Source organism: Sciurus vulgaris (assembly GCF_902686455.1).
Source record: "Sciurus vulgaris genome assembly, chromosome: 3".
Taxonomy (NCBI): domain Eukaryota; kingdom Metazoa; phylum Chordata; class Mammalia; order Rodentia; family Sciuridae; genus Sciurus; species Sciurus vulgaris.
The window spans coordinates 120,612,079-120,626,905 of NC_136463.1; the positions used below are offsets into that span (position 1 = coordinate 120,612,079).

The 14,827-nt window shown below is 34.8% G+C and overlaps 1 protein-coding gene and 1 long non-coding RNA gene across 5 annotated transcripts in view; one reads left to right on the plus strand and one right to left on the minus strand.

Moving 5' to 3' along the window:
• The window catches only part of LOC306657931, a 106,927-nt gene extending 94,205 nt beyond the window's left edge, over positions 1-12,722 (plus strand). Inside the window, exons 3-5 of the long non-coding RNA XR_013762923.1 lie at positions 2,566-2,730; positions 3,802-3,961; positions 10,555-12,722. This is a non-coding gene — a long non-coding RNA (uncharacterized lncRNA). The remainder of the gene's footprint in view (positions 1-2,565; positions 2,731-3,801; positions 3,962-10,554) is intronic.
• The window catches only part of LOC306657926 (sodium channel protein type 1 subunit alpha-like), a 271,243-nt gene that overhangs the window by 237,463 nt on the left and 18,953 nt on the right, over positions 1-14,827 (minus strand). For 2 of the 4 annotated variants that reach the window (XM_079134421.1, XM_079134423.1), the window contains 7 exons: positions 14,579-14,785; positions 12,735-13,022; positions 10,214-10,585; positions 7,419-7,548; positions 6,366-6,604; positions 4,808-4,981; positions 3,697-4,053 (listed from right to left, as the gene is read on the minus strand). The exons of 1 other annotated variant lie outside the window; for it this stretch is intronic. In XM_079134421.1, the coding sequence (XP_078990547.1) occupies positions 3,697-4,053; positions 4,808-4,981; positions 6,366-6,604; positions 7,419-7,548; positions 10,214-10,585; positions 12,735-13,022; positions 14,579-14,785 (1,767 nt within the window). The remainder of the gene's footprint in view (positions 1-3,696; positions 4,054-4,807; positions 4,982-6,365; positions 6,605-7,418; positions 7,549-10,213; positions 10,586-12,734; positions 13,023-14,578; positions 14,786-14,827) is intronic. One more of the 4 variants, XM_079134422.1, reaches the window with a different exon arrangement.

The following is a 14,827-nucleotide window of genomic DNA, read 5'->3' on the forward strand; positions in this document are numbered from 1 at the left end:
AGTCACTACAATGTCTATCCTTGAAACAAAGTCCTATTGATGAGCAAATACACTTCTGCTTTTCTTCCCTGAAGTAAGATTCAGGTGAACCCAATAATGTTAGTAAAGAAGGAAAAGAATTTTTACAGAGGGTAGAAAACACATAAATTATACTTAAACGTTGTTTTATATAAGAAACAAAAAGGTAATTGAAGAACCATTTGATGTAAGTCTCTTCATAGCTAAAATTATCCATCTCTTATTTTAAAAAATCAAAATCACTCCTGAGAGAAAGGACTTAACCTTGATTTTAGTCACACCTTAAACAATTTGTCAGATATGTAAGTATAAGAAAGCAGGTTGAAATTGTCAAAGAAAGCTCTGGGGGTGGGGTCCTAGAAATCATAAAAATCAATTTCGATAATAACTAAGGAATTCTAAAATAATTTCTTTTAATCCTGGCCTTTTTCATGTGTCACTATGAAATATATGGTTGTATGTGTTTGTGTTTTAACAGGAATATTGACGAGAACCCAAAGGTCCATTTTACAGTATTATTGTACTTGAACTATGCAAGTGTTAGTACACTTCCTTTCAGTAAAATGCTTTTGTTGTATCACTTCATTGAAAGAAGATAATATAATCATTTTCCTTCCTTCAAAAATTCTAATGGTACAAATTTAATCACAATCTTGTATCATGTCTATTACTGTATTGGGCAAAAAATTAAACTCATAAAAATATTGATTCAAGGTCTTATTTTTATTAATGCATCAACTTATTAATATATCAGTTTCCTGACACAGATTTGAGCTGACTAAAATCTGTTTTTTCTAAAGTTCCCTATACAATTTAAAATTTATGGGTATTTTTTGTGTGTATGTTTGTTAGTGTGTTGTTATTATTATTATTTATTATTAGGATGCTAGCAAGCAGTGCTCTACCGTAGCCTCTAAACTAATGGTTTTTACCATTTCGATTAATTAGTAGTAAACTGATCCATTTGCCGGTGAATGGATAAAACTAGAAACTATCATACTAAGTGAAATAAGTCAGTCAAAAAAGGCCAAAGGTCAAATGTTTTCTCTGAGATATGGAACCTAATCCAACATAAGGGTTGCAGGGATTAAAGAAAGAAAGAAAGAAAGAAAGAAAGAAAGAAAGAAAGAAAGAAAGAAAGAAAGAAAGAAAGAAAGAAAGAAAGAAAAAACAGAAGAAAAATTCTAGAGTAAATGAAGGAGATTTAAGGGGAGGAAGGAGGGATGGGACAAGTAAAGAACAGAGGAATGAATCTGACCTAACTTTCCTATGTATATATATGAACATACCACAGTGAATCTCACCATCATGCACATCCACAAGACACTAATTTAAAAAAAAATGTAAGTAAATAGCAGAAATATAAGTAGATTACAGGGAAAGGAAAGGGAGAGGAAGGAGGGAAGGGAGAGGGAAAGTACCAGGGACTGAATTAGAACAAATTATATTCGATGCTTTTATAATTTTGTCAAAATGAATCCTAATGCATGTATAACTAAAAAGAACCAATAAAAAGAAAAAAAAAAGAGAAAACAATTAAAAGATTAGTTTAGGATATGGCTCTAATATGGAGAGGCATATAAGTAATACAACTTGTAAATTTCTTCTCAGATTCTAATTCTATATTATTGGTAGTTCCTTGATTATTCAAGGGTTGCTTGTCAACTTTATATATTGTAATTCTGTTTTTGTTTATTATCATGAATCAATAACTAATGAGTAACCATATGAATCAGTCATCACTAATTCTGCATGGATTAAGCAATCACTAATTTATTCATTTTTTTCCACGATAAATCTGTATGGCCTTTTAAAGAAAAACATTATCCTCATTCCAGTAATCATGCTAAAATAATATGTTATGTATTCTTCAAAGGCCCTCTTCAAAACTGAGTCCCAAACTAGAACATTTTTTCTTTTCAAAATGTCAAAAGCATCATTTTCTAACCTCATTGCTTGACTTTTCACCTCTTCTTTGTCTGATATTTTTGTGTACCATTTCTTTATATTCTGATAAACTCTAAACATAACTAATGCCTAACAATAACCAAATAGAATGTTCTTCACAGAGGAGGCACTAAAAATATTGAATAAATAATTTGATGAGAGTCCAAGGAATCCCTGCCCTTTTTGTATACTTGAATATATAATAAATATTTAAATTACTCGTGATCACGAGCTTTAGCATGGCATGTTTTCACCACTTATGTCTTTCATTATTCACTATTTTATGTCAAAATTTTCTAAGAAAAAGTACACAAATCTTGCTAGATGAAATTACAAAACATGCTCCGAAGAGCCAAAGAAAATGTGTATTTCATTCCATATTAAAAGATTTGTAAGCCTATATAAAACTAGATAAATTATTTACCACTACAACTTCAGGATGATCAAGAATTACAGAATGGTATTGTGTGTGTATTTGCATGCACATGCATGTAGTAAAGGTCTAGAGTATGCATTTCATAATTAACTTTATATTTATGTCACAGTGATCTGAAGAATATAGTTTTCTATTCTGACCTCTAAACCACATTTTTTCATTAGAATTGCAAAGACAAAAATTATTCAGCAATGGTTTCTTCAATCCAGTGGATAGTGAAGGTACCTCCCACTTAGCTGTTAATGTACCTTATCTCCTGTGACAACTAATGGGTGATTTGATGCCAAAAGGACCGTTGAGAAAAGTCAATGATGGATTTAAAAATTGAGGTTAGTGGCTCATGGAGTATCATCTTACCTCAATTTTCTCCTGCTTATAAACCTGAAGGTTTTTACCAACCAGTATAAAAACAAAAGAGACGGAAAACAGATATAAGCAAAGAAAATAGTAACTGGAAAGATAAGAAGACTACTCTGTAAAGCAGATGCTATAGATCATTGGCTGGCAAACCCTTTATGTAAAGGGACAAAATAATAAATATTTGGGGTTTATAGGACATAAGGTCCCTATGAGAGTCACTCAACTCAACCATAATATAAAAGCAGCCATTGGTATAATGCAACTGAATGAGCATATCTGTGTTTCAAAAAACTTTATTAATGGACACTGAAATTAAATTTTATATAATGTACCTGTGTCATAAATTATTATTTTCCTTTTTCATTATTTAATCAGTTAAAACTGTAAAAATTCTTCTTAGCTCACAGGGCCATAAAAAAAGCATTGGATTGGATTTGGCCTGTAAGTCACAGTTTGCTGAACTTTGCTACAGATGCTAGACTTTGTGACTATAAGATGATGAAACCAGTATTTTCATTTGCTTTGGTTCATTATAACTTCACTTTTGCTATTGTTAACATAATTATGCATTATTTACTAGTGTAAATTTTTACCTGAAGAGGCTTCATATCTTTTAAGAGACCTGAAACCACAGATTTAATTCATATGACACCATTATCAAAGTGAAAGAATAAAGTACAAACTTTGCATACAATGAACAAGGGTTGATTTTGAAAAATATAAAAAAGGGATGATACTTGTCCAGGGAAATTGAACCAATATTTTGTTTTCTGTTCTCACTTGTATTAAAATCATTGATATTTATTATAATTAATATATTTATTATAATTAATAATTTTCGATCCAGTTAATTTTTAAACTATAAAAGTAACAATAATATCATCATAAAATAATTTCAATAGAGAATATTAAATATGTGAACATCTTGTACATACCACTAGGTTTCCAATTACCATGACCATCATGTAAACAATAAGGCACATGGCTTGACCAGCGACCTCCATACAATCCCACATGGTCTCTATCCACTCTCCACACAGCACACGGAACACGATCAGGAAGGAGTGGAAGAAGTCATTCATGTGCCAGCGTGGGAGCGTGCAGTCTTCATTGATCTTGCAGACACATTCTTTGTAGCTCTTACCAAAGAGCTGCATGCCAACCACGGCAAAAATGAAGACGATGATGGCCAACACCAAGGTGAGGTTTCCCAGCGCCCCCACGGAATTGCCAATGATCTTTATTAACATATTCAGTGTGGGCCAGGATTTTGCCAGCTTGAAGACACGAAGCTAAAAGCAAATATAAATTTTAATATCATCATAAAAATTTCAAGGTTTCCAATGTTGATTTTTGTCCTAAGCTTAAAGTGATCTTTAGTCCTATAAGATTGTAATTATTATCTGATTAAAATCAGTTATTCCTATTTTTCATTTTCATCTCTTTTTAATCTTTCTGTTCTTTTGTTATATTTGCCAGAATATAACTACAACTCACATTAAGAAGTGTGCAATTTTAGTTCAGAAATGAGGTAGACGTTTCTTTGTGTTCCTAGGTATTACTTTTTTATAATTGATATTTTAACCTTAATTTTATTTTATAATACTTTTATAATTTTTGTCAGGCTGACAGTAGGATAAAGTCTAGCATGTTAGGAAAAAATGTTTTCAAAAGTCTTTTTTAATTTTCATATCAATTATTTTTGGAACAATGATTCAATCTTTAATTACTAAATTTATAGACTTATGAACATGTTGTGAATGAAATCTTTAAACCACAAACTTCCCATTGGGAAATAAATTATTTCCCTACTGGGTAAATAAAAATGTTTCTATTCTAGTAGCATATGCTTCAAATTAGAATTAATCATGTCATCGAGATCCTAAAATTCAAACATTCACATGTTTTTAGCTTTTTAACTATACTTATTAATGAATGGACTTTAGTATACCAAATATTGCCTTGGAACTTAATCTCTGAAAGGTTTAAATAGTAACAGTGAAGCTACAAAAACATTCCTTCATTACAGAGTTAGTTTATATTTACCAGTCTGAATGATCGTAGAACTGATAATCCTTCCACATCTGATAGAAAAAGCTCTACCAAACTTAAAGTCACAATAAGACTGTCAAAAATATTCCAGCCTACTTGGAAATACTCATATGGATCCATGGCAATTAGTTTTAAAACCATTTCAGCTGCAAAAATTCCAGTGAAGACCTAAGTGAGAAATAAAATGTTTTTTCTGTTATTAGATGGTATAGAATCCAGACAAGGATGATAATGGCTATTTGCTTATCACTGATAGTTCCAGACAGTGTGCTATGTACTTTACAAATGGATGTTATCATCTCATTTAATTCTATAAAAAAGATGTCCCTATTCCTATAGCTCTCATACAAGTGTCAAAGGGTTAAAAAGATCTATGCTGTCAAATTTTATTACCATGACAGAGCATTTTAGAAAAGCAAATTAAAATTCCAGAGAAGTAAAAGCTTTCACAATTAACACGGTAACTCTTTACAAAAAAGTTTATGTAGGGTCACAAGTTGTTTGGAAGAAGATAAAAAAGAATCATGGATTGACACTGACATTTTGAGCCAGGCTCTTTTTTTCTAGTCTGACTACTCTTAGAGCAATAGAGAACATGTTGACTCACTCTGGAAAGATTTGTAAGTAGCAGAGAAAAACATAATTAACTGACACAGTGGCAGCTAAAGTTAGACATCCCAAATTTTGACACACAAGGGCATTGCAAAACATGATTGATTTCTGACCCTGGTATCAAAGATCTCACTTGAAGTGGTAACAGTGAAAAGTTTGTTTATGAATCATTCAGGTACACTTTGACTCAAAGAATCTGACCAAAGATGGTTCAAAGGGCAATGTCTAGGTCAATAAATGTTTGAGACAACTGTAAAACAATGTAGCATCAAGAGATTTGCAGGGATCAACTGAAGTTGGGATTGTGATAATAGAGACAGGGTGAATGTCTTTTGAGTTCACAGTGATGCAGTAAACTCAGGGAGTAAGTACAGATTTGAATGATCTAGACCTTCATGAGCAAGTAGAAACCAGAAGGAAAGTAGAAGGTCAATTCAGAGTTAAAATTTTCAACTATTGGACAAAGTTCAAACTATTTGTTTGAGTTCATATAATTAGTAAGACACAGAATCAGGATCAAATCCAGGCATTTGGAATTCCAAAGTCCCTAGATACTTCACCACTATTATGTCAAAATAATTCATCTACAGTTAAAAAAAAAAAAAAAAAAGTGGAGTGTGCACTTAAATTGAAGATGCAATGTAAATAAAAAGGTATCAGTATGTCAAGGTTGACAGACATTATGGAAGGCAAAAACCACTATTAGCTCCCTAAATGGAAATAGTATTGTTATTTATAGAACTCAACACTATTGCAAAATTATTTAAAAATAATAAATATAACCAGAAACTTGACTCTGTACATTTATTCATAAGGGTAAATGATATTTAGGTATGCATAATTACTCAGCTGAAGATCCACTGACTTAGAAAAAAGAAATGACAATGAAGACAACCAAAGAGAGTAGTCGTGGATACACAGCATACTATAAGAGACTCACCAAATTTCCTACAGTGAGCACATTTTTGAATTCTTCAGTCATTGGGTGGTGCTCCATAGCCATAAATAATGTGTTTAAAACTATGCAAATGGTAATTGCAAGATCTACAAAAGGATCCATTACAATAAAATAGATAAACTTTTTGAATTTTATCCAATAGGGAGAGCAATTCCAGATCAAAAATGTGTGTGCAAATCTGTACCACCAAGGTGGACATTTCTGTCTGGACTCTTCAAGTTCTGGGAGAAAAAAACAACAGAGAACATGAAGTCAGTCATTTGTCTATTTATTTGTAACCAGATAAATATCAGCAATGCAATATTCAAATAAGGCTTGTTGCTTAGACGTTGCATAACAGTACTGTGTTTCGATGTATATTCCACCAATATACATATGTATTCCCTATGTCTTTAATCCCATGGCAATAGTAAGGCAATTCTATTCTCTTCAGAAAAAGCTTTTGCTTTTGCAATCCCAGAACCAGGAGAGTGGGAATAAGTGGAGGGATCTACAAAATAGACACACCACCCCATCAGTTCCTTTACTTCTCTCCATAAATTTACAGGATAGTTAGAAACTTTGGGGCTACAAGGGAGTGTCGGGGGTGAAGTGTAAGCCAATGAACAGGTGGAACCTAGGGCAGATTGTTATGGGAGAGTGTGGGAGCCAGCACAATTTTTAACATTGTCACCCTTTGACTCTCTTTGCTTATTAGATGAGATAAATTCAGAGACAAGAGGGAGTTTCTAAGATTATATAGTGAGAGAATCACACAGTTCTGGGATAATTTAACTTTCTGCATCAATTGTCATTAATTAATGACCTTTGAAAGGTCATTTCACTTGATACCTATTCTTAATCACAATGCAATCCATTCTTTAAGCATATAAAAATAATTCCATCAGTTTCCCTTGATTATCTTTATGGTTGCTCAAAGCTATTTTATATTCTTTGAGTTCTTCCTAAGAACATCTTGTGCCTAATTAAAGGTGACCAGGATTTACATTAATTTTATTTGAGACTCTGTACTGTAAAGAGCATATTTTCACATACCTTCTACAGTGTTGGTCAATATGCTTGCTCTGCTCATTGCTCGTTGTCTTAGATGGGGATCATTTAGCATATCCTCTGAAAGGAAATAAGAACTGGAACGTCTTTTTTTGTGTATTTGATTAGTTGTACCCTAAGAAAAAGATGATTAATTAGAGTCTTAAGAATAGAATTCTAATAAAGTACAGGTATAAAATTAAATCTTGCTTAGGTAGCTATAGTGAATAATTAAAGGTGGAGACTAGATTGCTGACTCAAATTATGGCTCTGCAGCTTTCTGGCTGTCAATCACAGGAGTCACTTAACTCTGTTTCATCTTGGGCATATGAGGATCCTACTAGTACTTGCTTCACGTTCTTGTTATAAGAGTTGAAGGAATTATTACTCAAGTATAAAACAAAAACAAAACTTGTTGCTTTTACCATAGGATGATGGCCATCTCTCCATCCTCCTGAGTATGCAATTTATTCAGATTTTTACCAAGGGAGAACCCTGCAGGAAAGCAGTGAGGCAAAGGTGGTCGTGGCATGCGTGTGATAGAGCAGAACCTCACTATTCTCTGATAACTTTCTGTGACTGTTCTTTTGAGCATTAATGAATGAGATTGTAATGACCATCTCCCTGACAAAAGGGAGATGAATGAACTGAGTTTAGCGTATGATGGTGAATGACTCAACCTGAAAATCAGGACCCTGAAGTCTTACGGAAACTATAATAAAATGGATAATGTAAGTTCCATCTGAAGGAGGTGATCAGTTCATCTCTAAAACATGTCACCATGCAGGAATATGAGCTCAGACACACCAAATATGTTCATGTTTTTAAGTGAAAAATGTCTGATTTTTTTTTAAGTATGGCAGCTAAACCAAACTGAAAAAATCTACTATAGTTTGGTACAGGCCAATAATACACACAGTCACACATACATGCTCGCACACAGACACACATATACATGAATAGCCATACAACTCTATGTTCATCATCTATCTGTGATGTGGAATATAGTTCACAAACATAAATGTATGTTTATATGTACCATATAGTCCTAAATTATAAAGTTGTATGGTTGTATAGCCATAATCCTGTGTGCATGTGCATCAAAACATAGACATACAGGAATAAATATGTGTATGTGTGTATGGATACAGAAAGGGAGATACACACATAGCCTCAGGTGACTTTGCAGAGCTCTCTCCATAATGACATTTTCTGTACTATAATCTCTAAATTACTGACATTCCAGAAGTAGAAAAAATTTCACCCAACTCAAACAGGATTTTGTTTGATTAAACACATTCTTTTTCATACTGAAATGTCCCAAGTATAGAGATTATATTATTTGTCATGCAATGCTTTCATCTTAACTGTTATATTATGCCGCACATTTATCCTGATTGCATTTATAATTCATCTAGTTTTGTGTTTTTAGCTTTAAGATTCTTGAGGTATTATTTTTCCTCTGTGGTAAAAATACACTCTTAAATGAAGATACTTCATTTAAAAATGTGAAATAATCTCCAAATCTCATAGAAATAACATTTTACAGGTTACACACAAAATTGAAAAACAAAATGTAACAAAAGCATAGTTTCGTAGAAATTTAACATGCTCAGCTGATAAGGAAGAACATCTTGACAGAGAGGCTTAAGTTGTATAAGCAAGCAGAGAGGTTGCACATAACCTGGGAGCACATGCACTCAGTCAAACTGAAATGTGTGCGGCCATGGCTTTGATGGAACTTTACTTTCACATGAAATACGGCATGATCTGCAAATAAGAATATATGTACATGCATCATATGTTGGAAGCTTGCTGCACTAGTCAAAGCCACAGCTGACATTTGTAATGCAGCACAATATAGCGAATGAGCTGAAGAGGAACCAGAAAGATCTCACCTTCAAGCCTAATTAGATACTTTCATCTCACCATTCAGTGACTCTGAAACTCTTGAATTATTGTTTTTGACTATTCATAATGTTTTTGTTTTTGTTTGAATCAATGTAGGTATTTAGGGTATTTTGTTGGTATCCCAGACAAACATATTTTAAGAATGAAAATAGTATGGTTTAATTTATGCAGAAGAATTAAGCATAGCCATTCTAAATTATCTGCAAGACAAGAAGCCCATTGCCCCAGAGAGTCAGTGGAGCATGGTGGTGAAGAGCACAAACTGTGAAGAGCACAGAGAGCCTGTTTAGACTTCAGAGCTGTTGTTGGCTGGGTGAAGGCAGGCAAACTGCTTGACTTTCCTGTGTCTCAACATTCCCATGTGAAAGCAGTGATAGTAATATATCACTTCACAGAGTTGTTGGAAATCCTAAATATGCATTTGCTGCTGTTATTATTCTCATTAACAGCTCAAATAAGATCCCTTGCTCTATGGTATGTATTAAGTAGTGACCTGAAAAACATAGTAGTAGGTGGGAAATAATCCAAATTTCTTTACATAAATGGGACTAATTATCAACTAATAAGATCAGCATTCTCAACATGTTTTCTGTGCTGCTACATATAACTTTTATAAATTGTTCTTTAAAGGGATGATTTATAATCTTCAATTATAACATCAAAAGATAAGTACCTTTTACCAAAAATGGGATGTAAATTATTTTTTGAATTAAATTCCTATAACACATGGTATGAGGATTGAATTAATGAGTTAAAGGTGTGTTTCTAAGGAGAAAGTATTGCAAAATGCAGAGCCATTCACAGGCCAGAGAGAAGACCCCTCCAGCAGAGACACTGATTGATGCAGAAATAAGGCCCAGCCATGCCTGAGCTATGGAAAAAGTCCTTACGCTGTCGTCAGAAGTTGCCTTATCTATTATCACCTCTGGCAGAAGCTGTCCATTGGGGAGCATGAGGGCTGAGGGTCCATCAACCAGGGAAACCACACCATTGCAGTCCACGGCACTGTGCATCTTCCCGTTCATCGGCAGCACTGGGGGGGACCTACTGGCTTGGCTGATGTTACTGCTGCGTCGCTCCTGGGGCCTGTGGGGCACGAACAGTGAGCCCCGTCTGCTCTCGTTGTCTCCAAAAATGCTGTGCTCATCGTCAGCAAATTCAGTCTCAGATCCTATATCTTTTCCTCGACCCTTGAAACTGAAAAGACTTGTTCTGCTGCTGCGCCTTCCAGAAAACAAGGAGCCGCGAATGCTGAGTGGTGACTGCAGAAAAAAATAAAAGATGATATGTATCTTTGGAGTGCCTACATACAGCAGTGTTCTTCATGAATCTACCACTGAACCCACTGGCCCAAGGGCAGGTGTCTCTGAGCTGGTTTAAAAGAAGTATATTTAAAAGCAAAGTAATTCAGCAAGAAGATAAATTCTCCTCAATAAAGGATGAAGGAATTTGAATAGTTCATCCTTAAAGAGCAGGTAAATTGTCTGTACAACTCTCTACAATTATGTTTTACAGTGCCCTCTCCATTCTTTATGCACCATTCATTTTGCTATACAGACATGTCACTTAAAACATGTTGTATTGGTACTTGTCTTTTAGTTTTTCATATATCCATCCCTAAGATCTTAATGTCAAGGCCCATGCTGCATGCTTCTTTGCATTATGTCACTGCAACTTCATCTTACTGAACTTTTATCATTAGTGAATTTAGAAAGTCATGCAATATTAGAACTTAAAAAAAAAAAAAAAAGCTGTTTGCTACCAAAGTGGTTGGGGGCACACCAATATGAATCATGTCCAAGATAAACTATTTCCACAAACCAAAACTGAATGGAAATTCTTTGGATGTATCAAGATCAATGGACACTGGTGCTTCCTATGTAAAGGACAAAGTGGCAGGCACTGTGAACTAGGAGTACAGCAAGGCCTTTGCCTCAAAACTAATAGTCCACATGACTCTCGCCATATTTCTTTTTATTGACCTTATATGGGTTCAAGTTGCATCTCGCCATCTAGAGTATGAAGGTAAGGACACATTTTCGTATATATCTGGCAGAGTCTTGCAGACTTCAGTGGTAGAGGCTGGAAATTTTAAGTGACGGGAAAGATGAAGAAGATAGTAATTCTAGATGAGACACTGAAGAGCAGATGGGAGAAGTGGAGAGGAGAGGGACTTGTGAAGAATGAGGGACACCGAAGCAAGGGGGTGAAGAACCAGTGGTGCTACGACAGGAGAAAACAAAGTAGAAAATGACTTCAGTTAGAATAAGTCAGGTGTGCTGAGTACTAGAGACCCAAAGTACTGAGCCTGCAGGTAAGAGGGAGCCCAGCTTGGTAGATTAAGGGTGAGAGGAAAGGGAGGTTGGAGGATAAAGCCCAAGTCAGCTCCGGCATGGATAAGACATGAATCTTGTTCTGTATTCAGTGGTTATTCAACAGGAGATGATTGATCCTTCCTTCCTTCCTTCCTCCCTCCCTCCCTCCCTCCCTCCCTCCCTCCCTTCCTTCCTTCCTTCCTTCCTTCCTTCCTTCCTTCCAAGCTGGGCAGAGGGACAACCAGATTTTCATTTTAGAACAATGATTTGGGGATTGAGGGAAAGGTCAAGGAGAATAGAAGGAATAGAAGCAATGGTTCATCTTGGAGGTTTGTACAGAATTGTAGGCAAGGGGGCCTGAGATATGGTGGTTTCAGTAGAAAAAGGAAAGAGGGAAAGAGAAATTCACACAAGCAGGATTAACAGACTGTGAAGTGGTAGCTGAGGAGGCTGTGGGGAGAGGATGTCAAAGATGTCTACAGAGTTACAAACTGGGTGCTTGATATTCTGGTGATATCACAAGACGATAAAAAGTGGTGAAAAAAGAGAAGCTAGTTTATGGTTAGCTTTTAAATGAACGAGTTATTTAAGATACAGAATAAATAGAACTACAAAAGCTAACCTATGGTGTAAGTAGTTTCTTCATTTCTATGATTCTCAGGAATGTTTTGTTTAATAACTTTTGATTATTGCTGGGATGGTGGTGCACTCTTGTAATCCTAGAGTTGGGAAGCTGAGGCAGGAGGATCACAAGTTCAAGGCCACACTGGGCATCTTGGTGAGACTGTCTCAAAATAAAAAGGGCTGGGGATGTAGATCAGTGGTAGAGCACCCCTGGATTCAATCCCTAGCAGTACCCCCCCAAAAAAAGAGAGAGAGAAAAAAGGAAATAAAATTAGATTACTGCTAAAGAAGTTAAACAATCAAAAAACGAACAAGTTAGCTGAAAATGTCTGATTTCTTTAATAAATGTCCAGTGACAGATAGGATTTTAGCTTAAATATCCCAAAGAAACCACTCACATTCCTCTCCTGACGCCCCTCACTCCAGCACACCCCACCAGCTCTGATGACACAGTTGGGCAGTAGGGAGCTACCTGATTAGGGGTGGACAATCTCTTCTCACGTGCCTGTCTATGCCCGTCCACACCAAGGTGGACACTTTTCCTTCTGATGCTCTCCTCTGATCCTGATTTGGACAACTTCTCATCATCTCCTTTTTCTTCCCCACTGGAGAGCTTCTTTTGGTTCTTTTTCTTTCTTCTGTTTCTTCTCTCTTTAGCACTTTTCGAGCTCAGTCTGGATGTTTCAGAAGAACTCTCTGAAAGTCCCATGATTCTGCTTCGACCAATACTTGTGTATTCAGCTGCTGCCACTGCAATTGCCTGTTGAGCCCAGACATTACACATGTGTGAATCGCTTCCAAATTCTGGGGAAACAAATTACAGGGCACCTGTATCCCATCTACGTAATTGCACTGTGCATGTGATCGTGTTCCTGTACACTATGACCAGAAAGCTTACAAGGCATATATACCTGCTTCTTACACATTGTAATAAATTTCTAGGGTACTTTGGAATTTAACTATGATGTTATGAATTTGCTTACAACACAGCAAACTTAAATATATTATGTTAAAATTTTACTATGCAATTAGGGTACATAAAACTCACATAAACCATGTAACACAATAATATGCTTGTGTATCAGGTAGTTAACTAATAAATATTATCAATAGAATCAGGCACTCTACAGTTGAATGAGATTGAGTTATCTGAAAACTGAAATGAATTATTAAAAATAATAGTATTTCAAAGAAATGGTAAGGTTGATGATCATTTTCTTTTAAGAGATTCTTAGGGGTTCCCTAGGAAGTACCTGGGATAACCCAATACCTGAATCGGTTCTTTATAAAAAGTTTGTTGTTAATAAAAAGTAAACAGTTCTTACTTTTTAAAAATTGGGGAAAAGATGTAAATGAAAAGTAGAAAAATAATCTTACTTCTCAAAAATAGTTGGTCTTAGTATTTCATTCAGCCTTTTATATGTATATAATTTTAAAATTATAATTGAAATCTATTATTTAATCCACTATTATTTTATAGCTTTTTTCCTCATAATATAATTCTTAAAACATTTAATTTGGGGCTTAATAATGCTCTCAAGGTACAAAAATATAATAATCCCCTCAATAGTGTTTTTAATTTTTTAAGATTTAAATGTTCCTCATTTTAATATCATTAAAATACTATGCTGTGTATATTTGTACATCAGAGTTTCTCTGCATCACATATTGTTACTGTCCTAATAATGTTAGACTCCTTGAAGAGCTTTAACTAGAACAAATCATCAAACAAGTTTCAATAATCTTATAGTACATTCGAAATTATATTTCTCTTAGTGTACACGCCTTCTCAGGCTTCTCTACTGAAGTACACCTTTGGAGAGAGCACTACAGAGGAATCCTCAAGACTCTGTGACTTTACCCTAAGTGACCACAGCTATAAAGACTTTCTTAAATTTCTATCTTTATCATAAAAATTCCTGCAACATTAACAACATTACCCCCATGGATTATTAACATAAAAAAATTTTCCTTAAACTCTTGCATACAATTGTTATTCTGGGGAAATGCATCCTTTATATTTTGGGACTTTGCATGGAAGTATTGCTGATAAAAGGCTTAGAGGCAATCCTTCAAACATGTTTCATGCAACAGGGAGTAAAATATGGGGAAAGTGTCAATTCTAGCTCAGTCCAGAACTGGTGCCTACAACCACACTAGAAATAAGGATTTAGTTTTTACATTAATTTACATTAATTTAGTTTTAAAATTAATTAAGAAAAATTTACCTGGGAAGGCTGAACTTAGACCAAGGACCTCTGTTGTTACCATTTGCATTTCTACTTTTAGGAAGAATTTTACACCAAATAACAGTACCTCAGCTTCTTCTTGCTCTTTTTTGAGGCGATCTAACATCTGTTGAAATTCTAACTCTTTTTGTTTTGCTTCTTCGATGTTTGCTTGGTTCTGTTCTTCATAGGCCATGGCAACCACAGCCAGGATCAAGTTTATTAGATAAAAGGAGCCCAGAAAAATCACCACAACAAAGAAGATCATGTAGGTTTTGCCAGCAGCACGCAGTGTCTAGGGAAAAGTAGAAACTGATGTTATAGTAATACAAATTGA